General features: G+C 36.8%; 1 protein-coding gene across 1 annotated transcript; it reads right to left on the reverse strand.

Annotated features, from left to right (window-relative positions):
• Positions 1-2,141: 2,141 nt before the first annotated feature.
• Positions 2,142-14,126, reverse strand: LOC122405733 (serine protease persephone-like). The gene is made up of 5 exons (XM_043410663.1): positions 13,870-14,126; positions 5,199-5,399; positions 4,321-4,631; positions 3,691-3,977; positions 2,142-2,872 (listed from the first exon to the last, which is right to left on the reverse strand). The coding sequence occupies exons 1-5, from the start codon at positions 13,961-13,963 to the stop codon at positions 2,578-2,580; spliced, it is 1,188 nt and encodes a 395-aa protein (XP_043266598.1). The 5' UTR covers positions 13,964-14,126; the 3' UTR covers positions 2,142-2,577.
• Positions 14,127-15,473: the final 1,347 nt, after the last annotated feature.

Below are 15,473 nucleotides of genomic sequence, written 5' to 3' on the forward strand. Positions count from 1 at the left end.
AAACTTCCTAATTTTAGTACTAGCGGTAGAATCAATAATGTGCCGTTTGCTTATGCATGGTCCATATGTTACGTGTTAATTGAGTCAACTTCAATTTCATATATCTCGGGTTCGGGATGGTGAAACTTGTTAAAATTTTATAAAGCTGTTGTTCATATGTTAAACAATACGTATGCCAAATTTAAATAATTTCCTAATTTAACTGTCTCGTGGAGGAACTACCTTAAAATCGTGACTCTCGGTTACCGGGTCATTTAAAACATCTTGGCATTGGAATTGTGTATACATTTATTCATTAGTTTCGACCGAATTACCAATCCTGCTTGGATATAATTGTTGACGAAATATAAAAGTTCGAAGTGCAACGCAATTCATGTATGGTGCTTTTGATATTGAATATATCAAATTCATGAAGTCACTTTTCGTGTCAGTTTCTTATTCGAATTAACCATTTTCTTTTACTTGGACTTTCAGGAGTAACTGAATTCTTAGCTTTTCACTTTACTTGAAAAAGTGATTGATCGCCGGAGAAATAAACAATTTTGAGTTAGTATCGAAACTGGGAAATTCAATTACTGGACAAAAAAATTGAAATAAATTATGAAAAAAAACATGAGATCTTTTAAGAAGTGAGTTCAAAATGCAGCTAACGTTGTCTGCCATTTGTCCAAATAAATGCCATAAACTTGATAAGGATGAAGAAAAAAAATATTAGAATATTGAATCAATTAATAAATAAAAATTTAGTGTAACTGTTCTCATAAAATGTTGAAATATTCGTCGTGAAACTTTTACACACGAACATAAGGATAAATACAAAAAATATTCCGCGAATACCGAGGATCGATCACGCGTTATTGGATGATGTATTGAAAAGTATTTTTCTTTCCTAGTTTTGTACAAAAAATAACTGAAATGAATTTCAATAAAAATTGGTCATTTTCTTCTTTTATTTAAAATTTTTTTTTTCACAGATTCGGTTTATTTAGCTATTACAATTATATTGTGAGTGCAGCCTTACAACGTGACGGACTCCGACGAAACGCTAATAACTTTTGATCATTTCAATGCTGTTCGTGCATGCATATTACAATCTAATATCTGCTCAATCATTTCAATGGAACATCGATCTAGTCAACAACGTAATAAGATATAATTCACGTGACTTTTGATTCATGTGTACTAACCATTTGTAACTCATTGTATTTTTTTATTTACTCCGCTGTAATGAAGAGTAAAACTCCAGACTGTAAAACTTCTTCTCTAAGAAAAAAATAGTAGTAAACCTTAAAAAGTCTGAAATGAAATAGGTGTCGGGATTTTCGTCGGATGTCTTTACTTCTTATTCAATGATTTGATTAGAGACATCTTCCAACGAAAATCCCGATATCTATTTCATGTCAGACTTTTTAAAGTTACTTTTTTTACTTTATTTTTTACTACTATCTACTACTATTTTTTTTCTTAAGTGAAGGAGTTTTTCAATTGAGAGTTTTTTTTATGTTTTTTTAAAACATTATTTTATTTCACACCTTTTAGAATTCATCATTTTTTAATGAGAAAAACCGACAAGGTGTCAACTCACCACCGCATTGTTCGCATATATCTTTGTACTAGAATTTACACACTTGGCCACTCTTGGCCACCATTTCCTGCCTTTTGGTCCTACGGGCAGTCGAGAGTTAATAATTTTCAAAAATAGTCGAGCCGTGGATAGAAATGTTCGTATACACTTACATTTCGTCGTTCGAATAATCAAATCCCAAGGAAACAGTCGTATTGGGTATTGAAATTTTCCACTGCAGATACATTGCAGATCGATGATTTCATTAATAGAAGTGAAAACCATCCGAATATTTCGGATTCGAATGAAACGGTGCTGCAAAATTTATACTCTGATGAACCTTTCCGAAAAGATCCGCAATGACAAATACACATAAATTTTTATTCTGAAGGTTTCAATACTCAATGATTTCCATACCTCCTTCCGCTGGCTCCGGTTCTTCCATAGAGTTAATTTCCTTCAGCAAGTATCGATCTAAACGTTTTTCCATTTCCATTCTCCTATTGAACGCAGTTTTTTCATAAATACGTAACAATCGTGAAATCGCTTTCTGGTATAAAAAAACGTATTCGAAATCTACGCAGGAAATTCAACACCGTTTATTTGTCATATTGTTGAGACATCGATACGTGGGTTGTATTACATTAGCAGTACTTTCAGTACCGAGCATTAATGTTTGTCGTGTTTTAGAGTAAAATTTGTGACGAATGCGCACAATCGATTGGGCAGACAGATATTGTTCATCGCAACTACGTTGCACTCGGCTTAAAAAATTTTCAATCCTTTTATACAGCATAAAATGCAATGAGTGAATAAAACCGACGTATGCGGAGGAGGATGCACGATACAAATGTGTATTTTCTTAATGACAATGTAAAACTCTGATAAAAAAGACCGAGTCAGGCGGAGCCCAAGTAACTTGGAACAAAATAAATCGCGATAATAAAGGCAGTCGTTTGAAAATATGGCAATTCAAATAGTCAACGCGGGAGCAAATGCTATTTATTGTACAATCATGACCTTCCCCGGTGAGGCCAGACTATTGACTCAATCCAATCGAGATAAGCGTGAACGGAAGTGTAAGCACCGGGATCTGCATTACCGCAACCATTACCAAACGCTGTAACACCGATAAGCGTATGAACCTTGCCGGATATCATGACCAGTGGGCCTCCGCTGTCGCCGTGACAAGCATCCGATCTTCTCGTAGTATCACGGTCCACAGCGCAGATGAGAGTGTCGTCGATTCCGCGTGAGAGGCTGCGCGAAATCTTGTGCGAACTGTTGCACATTTCTGTATCAACAAGACTGAAAAGAATAACTCATGTAATTATTACTCGTCGATTTATTATGATGTAAGTGCACTATCGCTCAATGAGTTCAGGCTTAAGGATGTATGATACAAAAGTCTAAATAATTAGAAATTGATGAAATTTGGTGATAATGTTCTTCAACATCAAATGCGAAAACACAATTTTTTTCAAAATTTTCTCCTGCCTAGTTATCGAGTAATAACGCATTAAGGAGGGTGGCAACATTCGTCAAAATGATAAGAAATTGATCAAATTTGGTGATAATGTTCTTCAACATCAAGTGCGAAAACACAATTTTTTTCAAAATTTTCTTCTGCTTACAAAGTTATCGAGTAATTACGTATTAAAGCAGATTTCTTATGCGCGTAATGTGTACCTATATATATATAGAAACGCTATGCTTATACACGTGAACTTTAGTGATCAATTACTCGATAACTGTACAGAAGAAAAATCTTGAAAAATTTGTATTGCCAAATTTGGCACTAAAGAATATGTTCACCAAATTTTATTAAATTCTTATCATTTTAAAATTTTTTATGTTTTTAGCATGGTTTAACATGGCAACATTGTATCGCCTGTACCAAATATCCTTAAGATTTAATCAGGATTGTTATGTCGCACTCTTTTTACTATTGTATTTTGATTTCGAAAAAAACCGCATATACTGCGCGGATTTTCAACAAATTCCGGTTTTGTGGAGGGCCAAAATGCCGAGAACTTCACACAAGCCAGAAATCCACTTCACACAGTATCTTCTTTTCGAGAAACTTGGTAACTCCAATAATTTAGGAAACAGTATTAAATTAATACCTGAGATTCGCCGATTTCAACAATTTGTTGGACTTGACGTCGTTTTCCGTGTCACCATAACCAACAGTCACGATCGTCGTGTCCGGCGTAATATCGGACGGTTGCAGAGATCTTGTTTGCAAACAAATCGGTCCGATATTACCACTACTTCTCATTCCTCCGGACTTGAGAGAAATGAGGGCCATGTCATTGTAAACTTGACTCCTTTTGTAAGCTGGGTGTGATATGATCTCATCGAGATCAGATTCGAATCCCGCGTCACGAATATCGGTGGCTCCCATTTTAACCTGTTCAGTATTAAATTAAAGATTTTAATGGTTAACAAAATCCGTATATGATATTGAAAAATTATTATTTTTCGCTTAAATACTGCTTCATCAAATGTTTATGAATTACATATTCCAATTATTGATACTTTTCCATTTTATAGGCATACCAACTGTGTCTATGGGCACCGTACTCAAACTGCAGCCAATTTCTAAGATTTTGAATGAAATTATAAGACTCTTTAAATAAAAGATATTTAGGAACTTACATTTTTAGGCGTCTTGCACAGTTGACAAAAGAAATTTGAATTTTTCGATTTTTCATTAAGTTTATATTATTATTATTGCGACGAGAATAATTCACCTTAATAGGAATTTTATTGTGCCTGTTATTAACACAATGGGCGGCGGTGAGAATCCATTTTGAAGAGATCAGTGTACCACCGCAATCATAATTTATTGGGTCCGACGTTTCTCCATCCGTGTTTGGATAACCGAGAGCTACTGCATAGGGAAATTCACCGTTCCGGGCATGTGTGCCATTCCAAATGAACGGGGTTAGTTTTATTTCAGTACGATTGGTCGAAGTCCGAGGAGCTCTCGTTGTAGTTTGATTCTCTATTTCTCGGGCAGCAAACTCGAGTTCTTTCTTGAATTCAATGATTTTTTGACATGCTACGAAAACGACGAAGTTCAATCCTCTTTAAGTTAGGGGGAAACAATGACAGGAAACAAGTTCAACCCTACTCGATGAAAATTGAAACTAAAAAATCATTTTTTCAGCAATAATGATGTTAGACAGACTTGAATTTTCGAAATTTCACCGAACGAATGAAAGAAGTATTAAAAAAATGTAATAAAATCTTTTTTGGACCTGAGGAAATTCAGTTTTCTTTTCTTTCTATCAAACTCGATTCGATCAGAGCTTATATATTAAGGTGTATGAGAAAAGTCAATTTGAATCACTTCTCTGTACTAAAATGAGGCGAATATCGATAATTTGTAATTGTAGCTTTCATCCATAAGTAGGCATTATTTCAATGGAGCAAAGAAAATGGTTTGTCAAGTTTCCTTCGAATCGAGGTCAAACTCCACATTATTTCACGCGATCTCAGAAGAACTGAGAGCCATTTTTGTAAGCTTCAACTTGCTCTCTACCGCTCTGATGTAACTCATAAAATTCTGAGCTCTGGTCGAAAAATAATCGATATTTATGGCCAACAGCTCGTCAACCCTGCTCACCCTTATCTGCAGGTCGAACGTTAAATTTCTTCTCGATATTCTCCGGACAGCAGACGATTTCCGTAAAACCATAGAAGCCACATCGGTCCGAAGTTTTTCCTCTTCTGTTACCGTTTATCGTCTCTCGTAGTAGCACTGAACAATCTGGCAATTGTCTGCAAACCCCAGAGCCTCCGTTCTCCGCCGGACATTGACTTCCTTCTGAAATAAGACACAAATAAATTTTTTCATTATTTTTAACTGTTTCATCAATAAAACTGTGTTCTCATAGCGATAGAAAGATAAACAAATATATTTAGGCAGGCAACTCTAAGCTTTAATGTTATCGTTCGAACCATCCAATGTTGGAGGGAACATCTCGTAATAAAAATTTAAGAATTCGAGAATCGTGTGGGCCCGTTTAAAAAGCAGGTTTCGATTCCGATAATAAGGTCGAGAACTAAGACGAAAGGGTCGACAGACCATTTTTTTGGCTGTTTAAAATGCTCGCCGAAATGACTAAGCCGGTGATAGCCTATGAAGGAGGTTGGGGTCAGCGATTACTTTTTATCTTATCGCATGTGAGTTGGGAGTGGAGATGACGATTGGTCCTTTTCTGATGAATTATTCATCAATTAGGTTATACAAAAAATGAGGATACAGAAATCTGAACGGAAAAAATGGTACTCTATGATGAGGGTTTTGCCAACACATTATCGCCGATTGATCAACAAGTCGGGAATTTTTTCTCCCACCGTTTCATTCCACTTTGTACAGAGAGGCATGTAGTAAATATATTTTGTTACGGAATTACAAGAATTGGTATTTTCTGATTAAGCTGATAAATAATCGATGGCAACATTTCTTAAAGCAAAGTTAAATTGATGAACGTAGTCGAGACCCCGTCTCTGACAACAATGAAACGAGCCCTCAGCCAAATGAGTGCTCCAAGAGAACCGTCGAAAACTACCCCTTGGCGTTGATCCTTGGAGCCCTGCAACCCTTGGCTTCATTAGCCGCACCCCGCTGTTTAGGATTCGGTCCCAACGTTTCCCCAGCTCCCGATGTTACGGTTAACCGGTTGACTGGTATTGGATCATATATGTACAAAAAAAAGTCGGGCCCATTCTGATTTTGTATCATATGTGTACATATTGAAATAACTTTTTCAATTTTCAACCGATTTGGACAAAAATTGGTATACAATGGTTTTTTTGGTCGCTAAGTCGATTTATGAACTTAAGGAGTTTCGGTACAGGCGATACAATGTTGCCATGCTAAACCATGCTAAAAGCATAAAAAATTTCAAAAAGTTCAGAATTTTATGAAATTTGGTGAACATATTCTTTAGTGCCAAATTTGACAATACAAATTTTTTAAGATTTTTCTTCTACACAGTTATCGAGTAATTGATCACTAAAGTTGACGTGTATAAGCATAGCGTTTCCATATATATAGGTATACATTCCGGGCATAAGAAATCTGCTTTAATGCGTAATTACTCGATAACTAAGTAGAAGAAAATTTTGAAAAAAATTGTGTTTTCGCACTTGATGTTGAAGAACATTATCACCAAATTTGATCAATTTCTTAATATTTAGACTTTTGTACCGAAACTCCTTAATTTTCACCTCACTACCCTTGGAAATGGGGAAAATCGAAGGTTGAAGGTAAAATTTTTCGTTTTTTCAATGGATTTTCATGCTATATGACATGAAAATTTTTAGTTATTTATCACACTCGACTCTTTCATCGAAATCAAACAAAATTCGCAACCCCCAAAAATGTGAAAAATAAGAATTCAGGGTGAAATGTGTTAATTTTTTACTGCGAAAATTCACATGAAAATGGAATCAGCAACCTTGAAAACCCTCAGAAATAAATTATCGTGATTTTCGGTAACATATTGGCTCGTACCAGTTTTGGCACAAAAACTGGAAAAAAGCTCACCAGTCAACCGGTTAAGACGCATGCATAACCCTTGATTCGATCATCCCGAATTTACGGGGTCTTCGTCATAACTCTAACAACCTGTAAATAATGGTCCATCGCACGGAATTACTATAAGCACCATGATGGAAGAAAAGACCGTGTAGGCTTGATGAACGTCCATCTCGCAGTTGGAGTGATTAGGTCCAACTCAAGTGTTTTATTTATATCCAGTTCGAAGGTTCTCCTGAATGGTAGACTTAACCGCATCGGGCGTAGTGTTTTGAATACACAAAATTTCGACAAGACAATTAACCAGTGATAAGGTTTGAATACTTTCATGCGCACACCGTTTTCGGACAGACCAACGCGCGGTCTAGTCCCAAAACATATAGAATAGGATGAGCATGAAAATAGGCATTTGAGGGAGGCTTTGTCACACTTGGTTACGAGTCTACGCATCCCTTTGAAACAATGGTGTCCTTCTATTCACTTTAGCGTTTCCTTTGCGATAAAATGTCCTGAATCATAATGGGAAATTTTATGACGTTGAAGTTTGCAGCGTTGGAGTCCAACGAAATGATGTAAAAAAACCCCTAATGATTCCAGGAATTATCCAATTTTGTTACCTACCGAATTTCAAATTCGTAGTTTTTCAAGCTGCACCGATATTCCGTGAAATAAAAAATAATTGGTGAATTACAAATGTTTTTTCCTTCATTTCGTTGGACACCAACGTTGCAAACTTCAGCGTCGTGAAATTTTTCAACCTGCTAAAATGAGCTATTCATTAATTTTTTCCGTTTAGTCGTGAACCTACTCCCCCTTCTCAAGTCGTGTTTTACGGAGTACTCTCGCACATGTGATTGAACACAACTAGAATCAAATTTTTTCTCTAATTACTCTAACTTTGTCATTTTCTAGCCGAACTCTGCTTTTCTCCATTCGAGTGTGCCAGTATCAACAGTCAAATATCACACATACAGTTTCGAAGCGCGAAAATCCTTCGATTTTTCATATTTCTATATGATTTTACTTCAGGCGATAGCCACGGCTTTACAAATCAAAACGCTCTTTGGTTTTTTCATCTCAGATAAACCGATCCCCCGGAATCGTGGAGACCATGGAGAAACATGTGCATGGGTTTCTGTAGAGTATTTTTACACCGAATAACCCGAGATATCAGAGTTGGAAATTTTATCATAGAGTTGAAATACCAATGAATAACCCCTTCAAATTCCATAAGTGTATGTTTTTTTTTTCGGCGCAAAAAAAACCCAAAAAATCCGGCTGCCCACACAGGATCCCTCCACACTTTTACGGTTTCACAAGCAATAGCTCTGCATAAATCATAGGCTCATTCTTTGCGATCAGCGAGAATTTTACACGTGACATGACCCTCCAAAGCGCTTGAGACTTACTGTCCTCCAGTCATCCCCCCCCCCTTTTTTAATATACTAGACTGCTTCAAATTGGGATCTGACATGGAGGCGCGGCCTAAATTTAATATGGCGCAGACGGGGGTGCAATCGCCGTGTTAAGTTGGGTGGGGATCAAATGTTGGAATGACTAAAATTTCGAACAGCTAAAATCTCGAATTTATAAACTTCGAATGATAATATGGAGACGGATAGATTCGATTAGAGCTTTGAATGCCGAAAATAAATAAAGCAGAAACTGCAAGGTTCGAAGCACCTTTACATCGAAAATAGAATGTAACAATTGCCCATAGAACGATGACTAAAATATCGATTTTTCGAAAATTCGACTATCACTCTTTCGATTCATAAATGACTATAGTCAGCGATACTGTGAAAATTCACAATTTTGAAAATATAATAACGAAAGACCAAATATTACTGAGGTTGAAATACTGAAACATCAAAAAGTCGAATGGTCAAAATAGCGAAACGTTAGAAAGTCGATCGATCAAAATAAAGAAATGCAGCGGAGCTCCAAATACACGCGTCTCACTCACTCATTTACTCAGACCGGTGATCTCCAATTTTAAACATCGCCATTTTGACTTTCGCCTTTTCGAGCTATCGCTATTCCGCATATCCAAGTTTTATAGGCTCGAAAAATTCACTTTCGATTTTTTGCTACTCTATATTCTGGTTTGTCTGTAAAACAATTACTCCCCATTTTGAATTCGAAAATATGAACTTTTGACATTCGTACGGTCTGTAAAAATTGCATTCGAAATGCAAACTATCGAAATATATATTTTCGAATAAATGCGAATTCAAAGAAAAAATATTCGATTAAAGACGTAATCTGCTAAATAGTCGATCGAGAATAAGAATTTCGAATTACTTATTTTTCTCCAATCTTACATGACGAATTTATTAATTTCGAAATATCGACCATTCTACAATTCGGTTATTCGAAATTTCGAACCCCACCCGTTAAGTTCGTGTGTGGTATACGCTCATTGTGTAAATATAGCATTATTTATAAATATTCAGGATAGATAATGCTAGTTTTAACAATAAGTGATATTTTGCTGATGGTTCGGTCCAACTTCTAGTCATCGAAACTTCTTTTTTCTTTTTTTCTCTTTTTGTTATATTATTTTTTTTTCTTTTTAATTTTTCGCGAGGTGTGAACGCAACTACTTCCATTTTTTGTTTATTTTTACACAAAAACACTAATGATAATTGATATGTTTTAATGAACCATGCACCCCGGTTATAGTTTGAAAATTCAACACTAGATGTCTCACATATTTTGTCAGATCCCAATAGACAGATCGCGAAAGATCCTTTTCTCCCACGAGCTTTTGAAGGCTTTGTATTTATACGGAAAATACTGCGTTTCGGACCCAAAAGTGCAATCGTACCGTCCTAATTCTCTCATCATGTATGGAATGAAACATCTACTTATTGATCTTCAAGTATTCTCAACAGTTTTTTTCCTTTGCCTACTAATCTAATGGGAGTTGTGAGAATTTCGTCGATTTCGGGAATTTATGCGTAAGACCATAAATTTCTGTGGTTTTGTATTGCCTTTCAAGTCCAGCCTTTTAATCCCAGACAAATATAGTTTTACCTTATCATCCCATTCGACACCGTATCGTCGTTAGTGATTTCGTCAAGGCAATCCGAAGAGGATATGATCTTCGCTCCTGGACCGAACTCAGAGAGCTCTCGTCCAGGTTATGGCCCGACTATGCTTTAGTCATCCAGAGTCAACATTGACGAGCCCACGACGCTAAAGTTTGCAACGTTGGAGTTCAACGAAATTAACGAAAAAGACGTTTGTATTAGACCAATTTGTTTATTTCACGAAGTATCGGTGCAGCTTGAAGAACTACAAATTGCAAATTCGACAGGAAACGAAATTGGAGAATTACTCCAATTATTGAAGGGTTTTTTGGATCATTTCGTTGAACTCCAACGTTGTAAACTTCAGCGCCATACGACCCCAACCATTCCATCGATGAGGTGTCCCATGTCCGGTTCCTTGATCCTTGCACATGTCGCTCGGAACTCAGCAGACCTTGTCTTTTCGATCATCCATTTATTCATGGTGTTCCTTAATTGTGACTTTCACGATTCTCAGACTTACGATGTTTGCTCGGACGTGTACGACTTCGCGATCGCCTTTTTTGTCCGTGGCAAAGTGAGTCACTTTTCACCGTTTCCCATTCACACGGCCACTTGTCAGGAGCACAGAATATGCTCACTTAATTCACTTTCACATACATCACCGTTGACTTCAGGCAGAAGAAAGATTTTCAAACGAGAACCTATTCAAACTTCGTTGGACCTCTGATTTTTTGCAGTGAGGTCAAGGGGTCACCCCGTCTGGCAGCTGGATTTTTTGGGGGTCTTCCGCGATTTTTTTGCGGCGAGGAAAAAGAACATAGACTTTTGAAATTTGAAGGGTTCATCTATTGGTATTTAAACTCAACGATAACGTTTTTTAACTCTGATATCTCGGGTAGATTCGGTGCAAAACTACTCCGCAGGAATCCAAAGTTTCTCCACGGTCTCCACGATTCCGGGAGACTGGTTTAGCTGAGATGAAAAAACCAAAGAGCGTTTTGATTTATAAAGCAGTGGCTATCGCCTGAACTTAAATCATCCAGAAATATAAAAAATTGAAGAATTTCAGTTCAGGCGATGCCCACGGCTTTACAAATCAAAACTCTCTTTGGTTTTTCGATCTCAGCTAAACCGATTCCCAGGAATCGTGGAGACGATGGAGGAACCCTTCAAATTTCAAAAGTGTTTTTTTTTCTCGTCACAAAAAATCGCGAAAAGACCCAAAAAACCCCCGGCCACGCGGGGTAACCCCCTTAAGGAAGTTGAGGCATTAAAATGAAAATGATGTCACCGCTTTTAAACCGATTGCATCTTATAAAGTGAAGTGTAAAAAAAAATCAGTTAAATTTTCAGACAGTTTAGGAGCGTCGTTGCTGAGAAAAATCAATAACAATTTGGGCCAAATAACATGTAATCTTATGGAAGTCAAGAGACATTCAGTGATATCTCCGTTAAAAATGATGCTAAAAATATGAAATTTTTTGGGCAACATGAGCAAGGCTTGCCGAATAATGTCAATTTTTTCAGATTTATTAGGAGATTTGCTGAGATTATATTAATAATAATCTGTTTCCCGTGCAGTTTTTTGAGGCTAGAATCGTCACTGTTCGTGTTTTCGACTGAGCTTTCACCAGTTTTTCGTCTTTTTTTCCCCAACTTTTCTTTAAAGTGTATGCAACATTGCCAAACTGTAAACTGGCCTAACTTTTGAAAGGTACAGGTCATCACTTTTGGGTAAAAAAAATGACTGTACAGCCTCAACTTCCTTAAGGCAAAGAAGAAGAAGGCAGAGGATGCATAATTCGTGGCTCCTCGAAACAAGACTCCGAGAAGATCGACAATCGCTCAAAACTCGTCTCAGTATTCATCGAGTTTTGAGAACCCAGGCATTCATAGAACGAGCATCGCGAAGAAGAAATGACGAGATTAACGGCTTCACCGCCACTTAGTGCGTCACTCGATTCCCACTTCTCCTCCTTCGCACTATTTCACGGTGTGAACACGAGCCGAGACAGATTCACTGCTACGGGTCAACGAAAAAAATTCAGAGTTTCTCATTCCCGTGCATTCGAAGATGTTTCTTTTCAGGACGTCAATGAATCAACGGGCGGACAAAAGGATTTGTAGACTTCCTGTTTCATAATTGATACGAGTTTTAGTCAGGCGTACACTCGTTTTCAACGCGGCAACGTACCTTTGGTTTATGTAAAACCCGGCAAAGTCACGCTCCCAACATTGGAATCCGTCCGATACTTATTTTCGTGCTTTCCAGTGATGAGGACGAAATAAAATCTTCGCGAAAACACTCGTTTTTGAGACCGAATTTATGGTCACAATTAATTATTCGACTTTCTCCGATTATGAGTGACCGAAAGGATCTTATGGCACAACGTTCTCGTAATAATAGTGATCTATTAGCTTCGCGACGATCAATATCGAAAATAAACTCATTTCACTGACCTTGAAAAAATATAGTTCGTTAAAAGAAGTTCCGAATTTCGTTCAAGCAGATTATGTTTTTTATTATTGCGCACGAAATTAATAGATTCCGGGACGAGGTTTTAATCTCCCCGTCACTATTTCCCCGAATATCACGCGACAAGTGCCTTTTCCACCCCCTTTCCAAATATGTCACGCATCACATAGATGATTCACATTATTATCGTAAAATGAGAAGTGACATGTACAAATGGGTTGACGATCTACGACGAACGTCTCAAAGGCGCAATTTCGCGCTCCTCGATTAACGAAGTCGAGGTCAAAGTAAGTTGAGGCCGTACAGTCATTTTTTTGACCCAAAAGTTATGACCTGTGCCTTTCAAAAGTTTACAGTTTGGCAATGTTGCATACACTTTAATTAAAGAAGAGTTGGGAAAAAAGACGAAGAACTGGTCAAAGCTCAGTCGAAAGCACGGACGGTGACGATCCTAGCCTCAAAAAACTGCATGGGAAACAGATTATTATTAATATAATCTCAGCAAATCTAATAAATCTAAAAAAAATTGACACTATTCAGTAAGTCTTGCTCAGGTTGCCCAAAAAATTTCATATATTTTTAGCATCATTTTTAACGAATATGTCTCGACTTCCATAACATTACGTGTTATTTGACTTTGTTATTGATTTTTCTCAGCAACTGATTTTTTTTACACTTCACTTTATAAGATGCAATCGGTTTAAAAGCGATGACATAATTTTCTTTCTAATGTCTCAACTTCCTTAAGATCTCGCTACGCCCCGAGAGTGAAAAATTTCCGATTATAATGGTATTTTTTTATTCCAGTAAGAAGAAATCCGTTGACTGAGAAAAAATTTGATTGACTGTAGCCTGTAGATTTTTTCATAATTGGACTTGGATTTTGTGAAGAAACTTACACGAGTACACGAATTGGTATGATACATTCAGACGGCAAAATATTGAATATTTACGAGTGTCTAAAACATGCAGACAATCGTCGTGAAAGCTTTTCGTGAAACACCCCATACACGCGGACATAAAACGCAAAACAATATTCCGTGATTACGAAGGATCAATCATGCGGTATTGGATTAAGAATTGAAATGAAGACGTGTAAACGTCACTGCAGTTATTACTCCGGTATAATGTGTGAACGAGAATGCACAACCTCCAAGAAAGGATTTATCGATTTTGCAAAGCGATTATTACTCGAGTCTTAATGATAAAAGTGAGGTAAGCTATATTATTATTTTACCATAAAGTTCTGCTTCCAAAGGATATCCGAATGTATGGAATCCCAGTAAAAGAAACATCAAAGCGCAGCAGTAAGAAAAAATAGAAATATTCATATTGATTTTCTATTCAAGTATCACAAATTTTAAATTCAATTCATTCGATATTACTTCAACGTATTTATTGAAGAATCGTTGAGAAAAAAAAAAAACAATCTATCATGTGTCTCATCGAGACGACGAGAAATAACTCAAAACGTGCGCCCAACCGAAGAGTATGGCCCGGCGGACTAAACTGAAAGATATTCGCTTGTTTCACAGGTTTTTATTCCATTCGACGAGCTTGTGTGTTGTGCTCGTATATAAATATAAACACAGCGACGCGTCCTCCACTCAGAGCGGACATGTACACATTAAAAAATGGGTAAACACGTCAGATTGTCGACACCACATGGCTCGGTCAAACGTCGCTATATACATAGATAAATCGTGTTGTTGCATGGTACGGCGTGCGATGGACTGAGAAAATTCGTTGCGACCTCTCGCGAGGGCGAGGACTACCCAAGGGTACGGGATTCATGGGAATATAATGTTTCTAGTCATTTTCGTGCACACTCGACGTGTTCACACAAATTTCATATTTCATGGAACATCATGCATCAGTTTCTATTGTTATATGTTTTATATGCATGCACACGTGCGTGATATTTCTGAATTTAAAAAATATACTCGATTCGTGATTCGTGACTGCAAAAGCTGTATTTTTTTGTCAATATATCAAGACAAAAGTTCAAGTAGCAATAGGTAATCGTGATTTATTATTCGCATGTACAAATATGGCTCATTTCTTTGAAATCGAGATAACGGTTTCGAAAAAGTTGATAAAATGATTCGCAGAGGAATATACGATTGCGTGTATTTTTAATTGAAATGACTCCTTAACACAACATTTTTGGGGCGTGAAAAGCGACTGTTTTGATATAATTCTTTTCTTTTTTCTGAATTACTCATTTTCGATGGAGAAGAAAAAACTTGAAGATGTGCTAATACCTTTTGCTAGTAATTCAATCTATCGGTCCTTAATTCTTCGAATCTGCCGGATTGAGTCTGCATGTACACCTGTTCACTCGAATGTCCGCACTGGTTGGTTGTCACTCCTTACATCAGTACGCATTCTTTCAGGATTACCACTTTAACTTTCACCATGAAAACATTTGTTGTAGCGCAGCGTTGGTGCAGCAATGGAACGTCAAACGATTTCCAACTTTATCAGAAAAATCGCTGGGCGTGTACGGAGGGCATGCATGTAGGGAAATTGCAATAATTTTTTCCGTTAAATATTCTTTGAAAAAGTTTTTAAAAATTTAGAGACGTTTGCGAAATCCAGAAAATCAAGGTTTTTTTAAAGAATTTACTTTTTAGAAAAAACGTTGTGGGAAATTAATTTGTATTAAAAAATGAGTATAACGTAAAATTTTTATCAATTTTTATTCCGAGTTATGCCCGTCTTTGAAATTCCCTTTGTTCCCTTTTTCTTCAGTCATTCCGTAATGGTGAATAAACTCCTCCGTGTAAGTATACAGAATTAATACTTGACTTCGAATGTCACTTATGCGTGTTGAACATC

The sequence above is a fragment of the Venturia canescens genome, chromosome 2 (genome assembly GCF_019457755.1).
Source record: "Venturia canescens isolate UGA chromosome 2, ASM1945775v1, whole genome shotgun sequence".
NCBI lineage: Eukaryota > Metazoa > Arthropoda > Insecta > Hymenoptera > Ichneumonidae > Venturia > Venturia canescens.